This window comes from Myiozetetes cayanensis, unplaced genomic scaffold, assembly GCF_022539395.1.
Source record: "Myiozetetes cayanensis isolate MyiCay16 unplaced genomic scaffold, myiCay2020 scf2-11, whole genome shotgun sequence".
NCBI classification, from domain to species: Eukaryota; Metazoa; Chordata; class Aves; order Passeriformes; family Tyrannidae; genus Myiozetetes; species Myiozetetes cayanensis.
Genome location: NW_026087411.1, coordinates 71,531,669 through 71,547,085, shown reverse-complemented (window position 1 = coordinate 71,547,085; position 15,417 = coordinate 71,531,669). Strand labels below are relative to the sequence as shown.

The 15,417-nt window shown below is 37.6% G+C and overlaps 1 protein-coding gene across 5 annotated transcripts in view; it reads right to left on the bottom strand.

Moving 5' to 3' along the window:
* The window catches only part of HACE1 (HECT domain and ankyrin repeat containing E3 ubiquitin protein ligase 1), a 52,385-nt gene extending 38,799 nt beyond the window's left edge, over positions 1-13,586 (bottom strand). For 2 of the 5 annotated variants that reach the window (XM_050315420.1, XM_050315422.1), the window contains exons 1-8: positions 13,453-13,586; positions 8,932-8,986; positions 7,778-7,867; positions 6,297-6,401; positions 4,935-5,010; positions 4,521-4,652; positions 3,284-3,366; positions 993-1,089 (exon numbers count right to left, since the gene is read on the bottom strand). In XM_050315420.1, coding sequence (XP_050171377.1) covers positions 993-1,089; positions 3,284-3,366; positions 4,521-4,652; positions 4,935-5,010; positions 6,297-6,401; positions 7,778-7,867; positions 8,932-8,986; positions 13,453-13,528 — 714 coding nt within the window. In that variant the 5' untranslated portion in view covers positions 13,529-13,586. Of the gene's footprint in view, positions 1-992; positions 1,090-3,283; positions 3,367-4,520; positions 4,653-4,934; positions 5,011-6,296; positions 6,402-7,777; positions 7,868-8,931; positions 8,987-10,451; positions 10,470-13,382; positions 13,425-13,452 lie in introns of those variants that run through there. The other 3 variants (XM_050315424.1, XM_050315425.1, XM_050315421.1) reach the window with 3 other exon arrangements.
* Positions 13,587-15,417: the final 1,831 nt, after the last annotated feature.

Genomic DNA, 15,417 nt, shown 5'->3' with positions numbered 1-15,417 from the left:
GCTGTAAGTAACCTAAATTGATCAAGGTCTTCCACAGATAGTTTATGAAATAAATCTTCCAGCATTAAACATTCCAAAAATGTCCCACTGGTACTGGAGACAGTACTCTAGCACATACACACAACTATTTCAACTGTAAGTTTTAGGCACATAAGCAATCTTCAGAAATAAAATAACTTGAACTTTAAATAATCTGAAAATACAGAAAAAAAAAAAAACAACCAGAAGACTCAAGTTTTATCCTGACAAACTAATAACATACACGAAGGTGGTGTGATGTCACACTAAGTCCAGTGATTTTTTCAGCCTTCAGTTTAGTATTCTAGTCTTCTGATTACTAGCAAAGGTTCAAAAGCTTCCATTCATTTGTTAATTACACACTGACCTTCAACTGATTCTACAGAAAAACATGCAAGTGCAAGAAAAGACACTTTAGCAGGCAGTGCAAACAGTATTTGGTATCAAACAAGAAAGACTGAGTTTTGCAGTTGAAAATGCTGTGTTAGCTGAAAACGCGTAAGAGTTTTGTTCCTTGTCCAGATCTAGTCATACCTTTGAAAAGTAGTAGTCAGCATCACTTAGGTTTTGTTTGTTTTTATTAGTAATATCTCTTCAAGAGAAAAGAAATCTATTAGTTAGGATTAAAAAAAAAAAATCAGTCCTTTCTGCATGCTTTTACCTCTTACTTGTTAACATTTAAGCACCTAAACAGTCTATTACCATTATACCAAGGATTCCCAAACTTTCTAGCCAAATGGAGTTCTGTAAACTCTTTCTCATGAGGTCAATTCTTGCATTACACTTATGCAAAGGGTAAAAATTATGAACCTGCCTGTAGGATCAATTTAGTGACAGAAAAAATGGATTTTGCATTTGTTTTGGCAAAGGACAACCATCTTTCAGAGGCCTTAAAAACTGAAATGATAACACTGATCAGGTGACACATAGTTAAGTCATAGAAGTTCACAGAAGGAGTGTTGTTAACTTCATACCTGTACACAGAGATCCAGTGGAGTAATACCATTCTTGTCTGGTAAATATTTGGCTCCTCTCATCAAAAGAATTTGTGCAGTGTCTCTCTGACCATGGCTATTCAAAAGAAGAGAACACAGTTAATACAGCATTTATACCCCATTATCAATCATAAATCTGTCTTTACTGCACCTAACAAATAAAACCAACATAAGCTAGAAGAAAACAAATAGTTATGAAACTTATCAGAACACAGGATGGAAAATAATGTCACTGCAAAAGAACAGTGCAGAAATTAGGTAAGGCCCATTTATCAAGCCAGAGTCACCCTCATCATTCAGAAATTGTTCATCTTAGTCTAGCCTCATAAATATCTATGAGCTGCATTTCCTGCAAAAAGAGAGCTCTTCCTCTATTCATACCCTAATTTACTTGACAGAGAAAGTTCTCTTCACTGAGTTCTTTGCTCAGTTCTACCAGATTTGGGGAAAAAAATCTAATTGTGCTTCAACCATCAATAAAACACCTGTAACTTTTTTTATTGATAAAAAAATCTTTTTTTTTTTTCACAAGAATTCAACATATCACTCTAATGGGTCTGATTTCTTTTAATCAATACCTATAAATGTTTTGCCTGCCTTTAAATGTGATGAGTTTTATTTTGCATTCAAAGTCTATTTCACAGTCTCATTCATCTATTTATAGGTTGTACAGGACACTTAGTTTCCCTGAGTCAAGAATTTCACAAACAACTATTCCAACATGCATAAGACCAAAGATTATTTATATCTCTCTTTATATCTCTTTCCGAAACCTTTTCTTCCAATGAAAATGAGAAATTGGGTAGCAATGATCAGATATTTACTTCATTAAAAACACACTGAAAGACTAGTTGACTGTTGCCTTCACCAGTGTTCAGTGCATATACTGCCAAATGTAATACAGAAGCATTAAAGGGGTGAAACGAAAGACTGATACAAAACACATAGCAATTAAAGTTACAGATGCAAGTTTTTTCAGTGAAGTTTTATTTATTAAGCTAGTCTGCAGCACATTCTTTACACAAATACACAAGTATTTGCCATCCTGGAACGCGCTGAGGCTGCCTGCACTATCAGTTCAGAAAGGGCACAAGAAAAGTGACAATCAACAGCTGAGGGACAAGAGGTAGCTTCACTGATCCCTCAACAGCTCCCAGATGAGTTATTATTCCTGTCCTTCCAGCCCAGGATACCAACAGGTTAACAGACTTTGTCCCAGTGCAAACAAGCATTTAGAGTCAGAAAGGAGCTAAGACTAATGGCCTACTCTTCCTCCAGCTGTCACAAGCTACTGCTACCACATCCCCACATTCTGCTCTCTCTGCCTTCAGGGGTCTATAACCTTTCTTCCAAGGCTCACTGCAGTACACACCCTGTCCGCTGTACCCTGCCAGCTGCTCCAACTGTTAACTTCTAAAAGAACATCGCTGCTGTACTTTCAACACATTTCCTTCTTACCAAAAACCTTCAAGCTGAGGCAAGCTGCTAACTTCATTTAAAGCAGGTCCAATACCAGGCCCTAAACCAAGCACCAAGGACAGCAGCTATTTATTTTCTCCTTCTTCTCAACTGCCAAGGATCAACATACACTAACTCCAGAGACCACAGCTCCTAGAACATAAGTCTTGGCAGGCCAGCAGGTCGGTCCATTTCTCCTTTTGTTTTTATTAACATTTAATCTTAGGCAAACTATTTAACCTGTAACCAAAGCAGGGGGATTATAAAAATTGTAAATGTTCTACCAAACACCAGAAATGCTCTCATTAGACTAAAGGTCATTTATCATATGTGATTAGTTTTGAAATTAAACTAAACTGTGAATAAAACAGAACTGGTCAAAGCCACAATATAATTTTAATTCAACATTGTAACTTAAAGACATATACGCGCATTTTGTATACACTGCAATAGCGTAATGTACATTAAAGCATAGACAAACTTGCTTTACAAAGACTGTTTTTAGTGTACTCAAAATAACCTAAGTTGGTAGAACTCATTTTTCAGAAAATAGTTCAAAAGTCATTGATTTATAACTCATGCTAGAACGTGCACAGCTGGTGTTTAACATGTCTGATATAAAGAGGTATATAAGCCTGGAGTACTAAGATAAGTAGATAAGACACCAAATTACATTCAAACATGAGGCAAGATTAAATAACAGTTAGTTTTTATGTTTCTTAAATTTTGTGCCTTCTAATCATTGTTATTGCAAAAGAGCAAAAAAATTATTTCCCCTTTAGCACAGTATTCAAAAGTTAAGAATATACAACCTGCAAGCAAAATAAAGCGGAGTTGCCCCAGAGACATTCGGCCTGTTTATATCTGCACCGCTGTCTAGCAAACACTGCACTGTCTAGAAGAGGAGAAAATACCAGCATTAGAAAAAGAGCAATGGAAAAGTCTATCAACTTGCAACTATTTAGTACCAAGCATGTTAATTACACTGAAGGATTTAATTTTTAGTAATGAACCTCAAGACCAAAATTCCTAAACATTAATTGGAAAATCGTGGCTATCAGAGCTCATAAAGTTTCCTTTGAACTGCCTACTTTAATAACAGTATCTTTTATTGAATATCAGCTAATACCAAAGATACCTGGATCTACAAGCCATTTAAAAATAAAAATGACACTTTTTAGAGAAGTAAACCATACACAGCCTTATCACTAGCCGAAGTTTCCAACTCAAACTAGGCTAGAAGAAATATGTAAGCAAATTCTAAAATATGAAAACAATGAGCAGACTCTCAAACATATTTTTGTTATATTCCAGTCACATAAATTAGGTAAGTCTATCGACAACAGTTTCTCAGAATTTGGTCTGCCGTAATTGAGCACTGAAAATGGCAACAGAAAGGATCTGAGTAGAACTTTTTTGTTGTTGTTGAAGTAAATAGTTCTGGAGATAACCTGTATAACTCTGTATGGCTCTATATGGCAGTTCAAGCAAAGCATCCAGAACTGTACTCTGAATATAAATAGTCAGCCCTAATGCACGGCCAGGTATAAAAATGATTCACACATATCAATAATAGAAGAGTTTATTTGAACTTGTGTACTTCAAATGTTAAATATTTAACTGACCCAACTCCTTGTTCATTTTTCACTCACAGTACATTACGATCATTTTAGATTTCAAAAGCACATAATTGCTGGCACAATTATGAATTAAACACATTTGAAAAGTAAGGAAGAACATTTTCAAACATTTAACATTACAGAAAAACTGACTATCAACAAGCCAATAAGAGTACACAACAGCTGAATAGTATACAGTAAGTCACCTAAACTCCCATAAACACTGAGATCCATCACCTCCACAAGAATAAGTCAAGTTGTTCCCATGGAAGTGTATGGAGCTGATACTAAGACAAACAACAGCATTCTTCACCCTTCTAACCATTATCATGTGCATTACTAGTCTGAAGTTTATAAAAAAAAACCACAACTTTGAGGCATTACCAAGTTCTTAAAAAATCCATTGTGCTCATACAATTTAGAAACTTACTGTCTTGTGTCCGTTTTGACAAGCTACGTGAAGGGCTGTTTGTCCCATTGCATCTTCAACATCTACATTACTGACATGTTGAACAAGATCATGAAGCAATTCTGTTCGTCCATTGACAGCCAACCAATGAATCTAAGTACAAAATGATGATATACATGTTTTCTTTAGCAATCATACAGGTATTTCATAAATATGATTTTTAAACCTGACTGTATTATTGTTAACACTTTCACAAGGAGAAGCTTTGAACAATACTATCATATGCTTAGGTATTTTGATCACATCATTTGAGCCCTGAGGGCACTGGACACACAGAAGTTTTGTTTTACATGTAAGATGGCAAACGCTTAAAAAATTAGCATCTTCAAACTCTTCACTCCTTTAAAGAACATCATGATAATCAATTGCACTTACTGCAGTCAGGCCTTCATTATTACAAATGTTGACATCTGCACTGTACTCCAGCAGCTTGCTCATACATTTCTTCTGGCTATAAACAAAATAATACATTAAAACCCAGCCAGGGAAAATCACTTACATAGATACTCAATACCTTCTTAGAGCTCTGCTCACTCTAATTCATCACTGTGCAAAGCGCAGCAGGTAAGTTTCACTTTATAAGGAGTACAATACTAAGCATGTCGAGAAGTGGATCATCACGGCAGAGACTCCTACAGTGCAAGAGTAGCATACAACAGCACAGGGCTAAAACCATTGCTGCTTTTGTGGAAAGTCCAGAAGTACTTAACCACTACTTTAACAGCTTCAGCTCCACACTTTCAAGACAAGCCAGAGTTTACCCAAGAGAAGTCCACAAAGTTCACCACCATCTGTACACTTCAGTGAACGTGTTTACAGTACACCACTAAATCATTATTTAATGAGACAGTCATTGTAACACTGTGCAAGTCTTTGGCAAGTGCAATCACTGTCTTAATGAAAGTAGAGGTATGTTTTCCTAATTCATGTTTTCTCTGGTCTTTTAACATTCTTTAATGCTTTAAGTGCTTTACCCTTAAGAATTCTTACTTTTCCTTTTTATTTGGTACCTCTCACAGCTTTCTTATACCTCATTTCCTGTGTGTAATTCTGCATTTCATCAGGTACCACTTCACTGCTTCTTTCTTCTACTAATTGTCTTCCCACTTACCTAGAAGCCACTAAACACTCTGCTCCTCATTTGAAGTACCAGTTGTGATATGATACAATTCAGTTATTGTAACACATACAACCTCTATAAAGAAAGGCAACATTACAGCTGCATGTTCTCATACTACAGTTCAAGAAATAGGATCCCAAAAAGGTTCTTGTTCACTGGTTTGGGAGGGTTTTTTTCACTCTCTCCTACTACCGTGCAAGCCAACTTTATATTCCTTTCCTTGGAGTAAAACTTTCTTTAGAGACACTATCTGAGAAAAATCTGAAGTCTCTGATTCCCAAGCCCTCCAAAATCTTTTCTTCTCAGCTAACCGGAAGGAGAACACATTCCTTGTTTGATCACTGCTGTAAGAATCATTATGCCCTTGCTTAACAGAAATCACTAAAATGTCTAGCACTGAAATTGGTATTTCAGACATGACTTGTCATTTATAAAAATTTATTTTCTGAATACTCAAAGTATGGATTTAAACCTCCATGTTCTCTATAAGTGATCCCTCTTTTCCAAAGTGAAAACCACAGTATTTTGTTTGAACTATGCAAATATATTACAGAACATGCCAGCTTATATGCATTATGCACAAAATCTTTTAAGAGTTTTAAAAGCTTTTTTCTTACCCATTCCTTGCTGCTAAATGGAGAGGAGTACATCCTGAAATGTCCTGATAGTTTGGATTTGCTCCTTTTTTTAATAATAGAACAAGGCATTCAACTGATCCACAGCTATGAACAAAATAAGAAAGGGAAAAACTGTAACAAAGATATTTACAAACCAAATCTGTATTGACATAAACACAACAGCAATATCATGTACAGATTACACTCAGTAGAAAATCTTTATATAAAATTGTTTTATACCCTCATAGTTCAAGTTACACAAAGCTAAATGAAAGTCACTTAAATGGAGTGAGAACTGACTGATTATAACTTTTCTAACTAACAGATGCTAGCTTTCCATGTGATTTTAATGGCTTTAAAAACCAACAGCAAATCTTTAAGACTGGTAACTCCTTAGCTATAAACTGTTTAAAAAGTTTTGCTTACTATTTTCTCTCACATCCCTCATCTCAAAGACCAGTTGTACAATATGTTGCAAAACCAGCAGCTTGATAACTGCTGTGTGACCCAATGACTAGTCAAGATAATAGACAATCCAGAAATTAAGAGTAACACAATTTCTTGTGTTTTAGAATCAATAAATACAGTATATTTTCAAATCCACTTCTAAGGTGTATGCTAAACATTTGCTTGCATTTTTAAGTACTTCTTTAAGTAAATTTTATATAAGTAGTATGTAATTCTCAGATGAAAAGTTTGGGAAAAGATATTTTTAAAACAGACTGCTGAGGAAGCTGGAATTTCTGCCTCTATTGTGACCAAATACCAGCTACTTATATGCAATACTACTATTATTTCTTTTATTTTTGCCTTCTTTTTTTTCAACAATTTAAGTGCAAGAATTTTTAGGATATTTAAAAGGAGACCCAAATATAGAGCATTTCTTCATTAGTTTAAAGTTTAGTTTCCCGAAATGCCAAGTCAAAAACTATCCGGTTCATTTCTACTTAGGTTGTTAACCTGTTTCTTAGCAATATAGAGTTAGCCCCATTGAAGAGCTACATTAATAATAAATAACCTACATCAAGGTTATTTGCCCTTAACCCCACCATCCAGGATACAAAAACTTATTAAAAGTGAGTACCCAAGCTATATTCCCTTCAGTTATGGTCACAGGAAGCACTTTGGAATTGCTGCTTCTCTAACCCTACAAAGGCAAGATTAACCCAGGTACACAGGATGGGCATCATGGCTGTATTTCTTCACAGACTTGAGACTTCGCAGAAAAGCAAAAAAGTATCTAGTACGACTGCCTTCACTAGAATTTGGAAAGCCATTTGGTATCATACGTAAAATCTGTCCTCTCAATGAGGCAGGCACATTGCTAGAAGAACAAACAAAATACAAAAAGGAAGTATGAAAAGAAAATGTTAACTGATACTAAAGTGTTTTCCAGCTTACACTGGTGTCTTAGATTTGTGGTAATATTTTCATTGTTTCATTCCAGTCCAACTTCTGGACTGGACTCAAGTAAGTCTTACTTTGCTGCAATATGAAGTAAACTTCTCTTCACACGTCCAAAGGCATAATTCACATCAAATTTTGAATTTGACAGCAGCTCTGAGACAGACCTTCAAACAGAAACATACTTTTAATTTAAAAAATAGCTCACAGTATCCAAAAAGCTTATACTGTAAGTTGTACACAAGTACTCTATTTCTTACTTGATCACTATTTCTTTTCCCTTCAACTAATTTCTGATCAAGAGATCAAACAGTTTTCAAGCTCTTGCTGATTAACAACACCTTTTCACTTCCTCCTTGTACATAAAAAAAACAAACAAAAACAAAAAAACCACCTGTGATAGTGGGTAACTGTTTCAAATGTAAACTAGTAAGAATTACACCAGACAACAAAATCACTTCTTTACGAATACAGAAAACACTCATATTAATAGCTTCATTTGAAAAAAATAAATTCCCATTTTCCTCCTTATCTCATCCTAGACACCCCAACCAGATATCCAGCAGCTTTCCCAAACATAGCTAAAGTTCAGAGGGAATAACAAAATAGAAGGATACATGATATGCCAATAGGACAAAAAAACTGAAAGACCCTTCAACTTCCCGTAATGGGCCAATCACATAATTTTAAACCCTTACATGCAATGTCAACAAAATATTATGCAGCAGAACAAATGTTTATCCTGATTAGATAAACAGTTTACTGTTTCAGTAAGAATTACTACCTGCTTCCCTGCAAAATTCACTGGCACTATGTAGCCTCCAGTCCCAACCGCTTTGAGGACAACTGAGCAAGAGAAACAGCTGCTCATCTGAGAATCCCAAAAGTATCTAACTCTTATTCCACGTCTTTCCAAGACATCTGATGACACTAAGAGCTTCTATGTCATCAATAAATACACACTCAGAGCTAAAGAAGTAGTTACAAAACAACACTTCTGTACTAATCCTAGGGCAAATTTCTCTCTGTATGTCAACAAAACAAATCCCAGCTCCAGTTTGCAGCATAAAACAAAACAGTTTTCTCAGGTAAAAGTATGCTGGGATGCACCCAGTCAGTGAACAACTTCAGATATAGAAGATAACTAAGCAATTCAGAAGCTACAACTTCAGCAAACATGCTGGTTTTTTCAGAACTTAAAAAAAAAAGGTAAACTTAAAGAAGCTCTTACCTGTGCTGGTCAGCCATAACCATCGGCATCAGTGTATAGACAGCAGTTTCATTATCTGAGAAGAAATTAAATTACTCCATTACCATAAAGAAATCTTTTACATTAAAAAAATTATCTAGCAACACTTATTTACCTTTTCAAGTGTCCACTGTTCAATAGATCATTCTTTTTACACAGATCATTCACACATGAAGTTTTGTTATAAAGGAAAAGTCATCTTACTTAGATAAAAGAGACAATTAACAGAATTTCAATACATGAAATTTCAGTGTGACTCTTCTTCTTTACAGAGTAAAAATTACAGAATTTTCAATGGAGCATCAATGTCTTTGAATTGACAACTCTGTTAATTAAATCAAAGTTTTTAAGAAATGTGCATTACAAAAAAACAAAAACAAAACAAAACAAAAAAACCTATAACACTTAAATAGTTAATTTTTAAAATAAGGAAATTTCCTGTGTTCCAAGGTGACTTCCACAGTCCTAATACTATGAGTTTGTAATAATGATTTCTTTGAATTACTTCATAACCAGTCACTTTTGTCTCTATCTTTGAACACCTGAATGCTGCACACCTGAATTACTTTAATTTCTAATCTCTAATCAGTTTCACATTTCATATTTGAAGGCAATAAAGAAAGGTCAGAACACTTCAGTGGTGGGAGCAGACTGACAGCTATACAGTCTCTGCCATTACTACTTCTGCACATACTCACTGCATGGGTGTGATGAGCCTGTTTGGTCACTTACAGACTTGGGAAGTAAAATACTATCTTTAAATAATTCATTTGACATAATTTAAAAGGTTTTAATGTATAACAATTATAAATAATATTAATGTGTAATATTTATTAATTTTATTATGTATAATTATTAATTTTTTTCCCTTCAAGCAAACTACCCGTTGCTGGGATTAGTCTCCACAGATTGTTCACACAGATGCCAGTTTATGACAGGAGGGGCTATACTTTCTGAGAACCCAGGTATATGGATCCAGGATATAGAAGACTGTTACCAGAAAACTTTTATTTTGAGGTTTTTCCTCATCACCTTCATTAATCCAAATGCCAAAGTTACTAAGCAATCAGAACAGGAAGAATGAAACAAGTATGGCATCTCGTGCCTTTTACATACCATGCCTCTGTACATGCACTACTTCCACTAGATAGGTAAGGTGACATTTACTGAATATTAAACACATATTCTTAGGAGTTATCAAGTGGAATCGAATAAACTTATGATGCTGCAGCTGTGCTATTCACTATTATCGTTCTACAATGCTCCAAGACTACTGCTGCTATCTGCTGTTGGAAGCAATCTGTCCACAGCTAACAAAAGAAAGAAGCAATGGTAATCTAGTATTACCTTTGAACGCTGAACACAGCTAAGTCATATTCAGATTTAAATTACATGCCGTCTGTTATAAAAATTTAAAAATAAATTTTAAAAAGTCAAGTACACAAACCTCTCAAAACACCAAATCACAATTAAAAGCTGTAGAGAGTCACTCTAACCATTACCAAGTTCAAGACTTGCAACTCTCTACAGATTGTTCCTTATGGCAGAATTCTGTGAGCATCAGATAACTCCATCCTCACCACACACCACTAGAATTTGACTGCTGGGGAAAGAACAGGCTGGAAGGGAGGGAGTCCTGAAATAAAATTAAACAGATGCTACATAAAGATATCAATTGTGAAAAATATTTGACGACTTTTTAAAAATGTATCCATGACTTTTTAAAAATGTATCCATGTATCCATGATACATAAAAATGTATCCCAGTATACACAAATTTAAAAAAAAAAAAATCTTCTTTGAGCTGTTTCACAGATCTCTTGGCAGAAAGATAAAACGCCTGAAATGAAACAAAAAACCAGAACTCAAGAACATCATCTAAATTTAAGCATGTCATCCTTACATATATTTTCACAATCATGCCCTATTAAAGAGGAAAAAAAAAACCAAAACTTAAAAATACCAGCAGATTTAAATGAAATGCTTAATACTTGAGCCTAATTAAATTTAACTGTAATTCAGGTATAGTGATCTAGAAAAAGACAGTATTTAAATATGAGTGTACCTGGGCCATAAAAGGTGTTTACTGTACAGTTACAAAACTAAGCTATTTACTATTCTATTAACAGAAATTACACTGTGGAGCACATACAGATTTTCCCAGAGTTATTCTGTACAGAATTAATTAAAAGGGTGTGGGACTAAGGAGCTTTTGTGGCTATTTTTGGTAAATATTGTCCCCACTAATAAACAAACTCCTATTGACTTAAGCTACATGACAGCAGGTAGAGAAAAAGCATTATACACCTCATGCACTTACAGAACTTATTTGTTATCTAACTTGCTTGCATTTCAAGTTTTGAGTATCTAAAGACAAAAAAAAGGCACACAATATGCAGTCACAGCTTTGGGCTGTAAGACGATCTAGTTTTCAGGCACTGAGCCTTAACAGTAGAATCCAGAAATCTGTGTCAAGCTCCAAAGTGTCCAGAAGACAGCTGCTGAAGGATACTTCAGAAGAGTGATTAAAAAGCTATACTATTTTCTATTTGCAAGGTCAGCTCAGGGTATTCACTGGCACCGGACTCAGCTGTTAAGACTTGCTTTAAACAAAAGAGAAAAGAAATCACTTGAAACTCATCATCTAGAATCCTGCTCTGACAAGATACTCATTCTTTCATTTTATCAGAGATATTGTCATGAATTTGGCAGAGATCACAACCTTAAAGTGTCAGCACTGTCCATATAACACCCTAATGGCAATAGCACACACAAAGGAAGTTCAATACCTAGATTTAGTGCCTTCTTCAGCATAAGGAAGTTCAAACGTACATCTCCATTTCCTAAGAGACTACCATGACTCTTACTTTAAGGATGGAAGCGTAAATTATATATCTTTTAAATTAAAGCTATTCAAATGTAGCGGAGTCTGGGGACAAATCATAGTACAAGAGTCTAGACACACCACACAAAAAGCCACCAAACTACATACCATACTAGACTGGTGTGGAATATTCTAAGATGATCCAGTCAGTACGTGTTTGAAGCAAAACACTACAACCCAAAGCTGTTTCTCAAGAAGAGCTTGGGCAGACCTGCATGAGCCTAAGGAACACCAAGGTCAGGAAAGAAGATACAAAATGAACTATGACCAACCCAAAGTTTGATGGCCATTGAACAGAGAGACCTTCCTGAAATGCAATTTGAAACTTCAGTATCTTAAACCCGTTTATGTCCTTCTATCAGTCCAACTGCAATTCCTAGAGAACGCACAGAACTGACATTCCTTCCAAAGCACAAGGCAACAGAAGTACTGGTTTCAAAGGTCTCAGGGCTCGCATTTACACTGCCAGTACCATAGGTATAATTACCTCTGAATTGTAAGATAATAATGTCCAAGACAGGAAGAAAACAGATTAAAATCAGAATCAATTCACCTACATTAGTACCGGAGTAAATTTAAAGTAGCTCCAACTGACATAGATTGTACATAATATTAGTTGTATTACCATCTTCTATTAGTTAAACTGATGCTACTCCACTACTTCTGTAAGTCTGAGCTTAAGTTAAGAGTATTACATCCGTTTTCACTGCTGCCATTCAAAGGCTTGTAAGCAGCAGCAAAATCCATCTAAAGCCTGCCTGTCAATTTTGTGAACTTTATGAGTAACTGCACTGGCAAACACCGAAACTGTGACAGGTGACAGTAAGTGAAGGGTGTAGCAGCTCAGGGCAGGAGGACACCAGGAAGTCCAAACAGGGAACACACAGAGAGAACGTAATAATATGCCTTCTCCTCTACCACCAGAGCTGAAAGCTGGAAAACAGGCAGCCAAAGACCCATCCATAAAACTAAACTCTGAAGGAAGTACAATGACAGCACATGACTCAAAAGAAAATGGAATTTTGCATATCTGTCAGTCAGAAATTTTGCACATCCAAAAGTTTTACAGAGTTAGCCCTCCCAAAAAGCTCCCAAAAGTTGGGCCTGCCTCGAACACTAAACCACTTCCCCTAAGAGCCTGAAGCCGTATTTTCAAATCCATCCCGATACTTCGGACTAGCACTCACGGTAAGTAGTCTAGAGCCAAAAATTAGGCTCTAGATAGGTGACACCTTTTCAAACATCAAATTCATCACTGTTAAAAAACAAAGGTTTGTCATCGCTGGTCTGCCATGGAGGAAACGCCTAAAGAAGGATTTCAAACCAGATGAAAAGTGTGGCGAGAACCCCCGAGCACCCGCTCGCCCGGGCCCGGGGGCGGCAGCAGCCGGCAGGGACCCTCTGCACCCTGTGCACCGGTGGAGGGAAGGGGGGAAGGAAGGAAGGGGACGGGGACGCCGCTGTTGTTGCCACCACCACGAATAAAAACAGCCTCTCAGAGGCGGTGGGAGGGAGCCCTTTCCCACTCTCCCCAGTGGCCTCAGCTCACCCCGGCCGGGCCGGGCGCGGAGGCCGCCGCGGAGCCGGGACGAGCCGCCACGCCAGGGCCCCGCTCCTACCGTCCGGCAGCTCCACGGTGCGGGCGCGGCGCAGGGACCTCGTCAGCCGGTTGAGCTGCTCCATGGCTCTCTCCATCCTCGGAGCGCCCAGCCCGGAGCCGCGGACACCCCCCACTACTGCCACTGCCGCCGCCGCCGCCGCTGCCGCCCGCCCTCAGCCCATCCCGGCGGGGACAGCGCCGGGGCCGCCCAGGCCGCCACCGCCACCACGGGAGGCTGCGCGCATGCGCGGGGGCGGGGCCGCGGGACTGGCCGCCCACCTCAGTGTGTCCGCTGTCTGAGGGAGGGAGAGGGTCGGGGGAGTTGGCAAAGCCCGGGGAAAAACGGGTCTATAAACGTCCGTTTGTTACGGATTTGGGAAAGATAAACATACACATAAAACGAAAAAGAAAAGCTGACCTTGCCGGCTGATCCCGCCCGCGCGGGCTCGTTTCCCGATCAACGCGCTCCCAGACAGGACGCACTGACGAGCATTTGCGGCTTTGCAGCCGTATTCACTCCGCTGCAGCACGGAGTCTTCAAGGAAAAAGCAAAAAAAAATCTCCTGACACTCAGCTACTCCCTTAAATGATGACTATATAAAAATTCAAGGAAAGAAAAAAAATCCAGCGGAGGCCAAAAAGCAATCCAGGCAGGGGTGACATGATCTCAGTGGTCAGTGTCGATGGTCACGAAGCTCAGTGTCACTTTCGGAGGCTGGCTTGAACTCAAGGTCCACCCAGCCGGTTTGAGGAGCGCATAAAGAGTTAGACGTTTTTCTTTTCAGTAGACCATAGTCGGCTTCATCATCTGAAAAAAATCTCAGCTTGACCCTGTGAGCTTTAATTATGTCCTGGGAAATTCCTACTTGAACAATGTGCTTTTCCAGTTTTATTGCTTACTGTCCACGCCTATATTGACTGACGCGGAGAATAAGCACCTCTGGATGGTAATTAATTCCATCTAGTTTAGAAATGGATGAAACACCTTCTGAGGTGTCTGTAAGACACCTGCAATAAGACTAGGTCTCAAATGAAAAGCTTTCAAGTGAGTAAAATTAGCTGCAAGTAGTAAAATTAGCTCCACAATGACTGGCATCATCAATGCTTTCAAATTTTATTAATTTCCATGGTGTCAAGGAAAAAACAGGCACCTCAAGAAAAGATTAAGATTCCCAATTTACCATTTACAGCTTTTAAGTCATTTGTTCACTGAATGCAGTCAGCAGAGTTCCCTTCACAAGATAAGGAAACCCTAGTGTATCTGTCTGATGCACTTACGTGTCTAAAAATGCCATGTTCAACTGCCTACGAGTAATTGGTCAAACTTGTCTTTTGCAGTGAATTAAGTCAAGTCAATTATCAGTCCTGTGAAAGAAACCCTGTCTTTGGCTCATAAAGGAACTTCACTGGTGTGAGCATTCTCACAGAAGATAGGCTGTGTTTCTTTTCAGAGAAGATAATACCATCAGAACAGTTAAAACCGTGGAGCTCATGGCATTTGTTTTGCTACAAGAAAAGTCTTCTTTTGAGATAAAAAATATTTTGTTTTCAGGATTGGGAAAAACATAGGTTGTTGTCAGAAATGGAATGGAGTACTAAGTAAAACTACAAACATTCAACTCTTTCACTCAGTTTTTTCACATTCATTTTTTTCCCTCTGTATGTTCTTCACACAGGCATAGAAAATTATAAGGACTTTGTGCTAGTTAGCCTAGAGTGTAGAAGAAAGAGAGAAATTGATATTGATTTTTCCACTTTTAAATCCCCAGAGAAATTTGTGGCATAAAGACTTCAGTAAACTTTGGATCTTGTTTTTTGTTGCATTTTGTCTAACATTAGATTTGTAGGTATTCACAAAAAGTCTTCTCTGACCAGTGCTGAGCCCAAGCATCCAGTCCTAAATAGGACCTTTGTTCATCACTGGACACCAAAATGTAGGAACAAATTCAACGTGTGGGAAAGTGCATCTCATCTATAGTCTGTC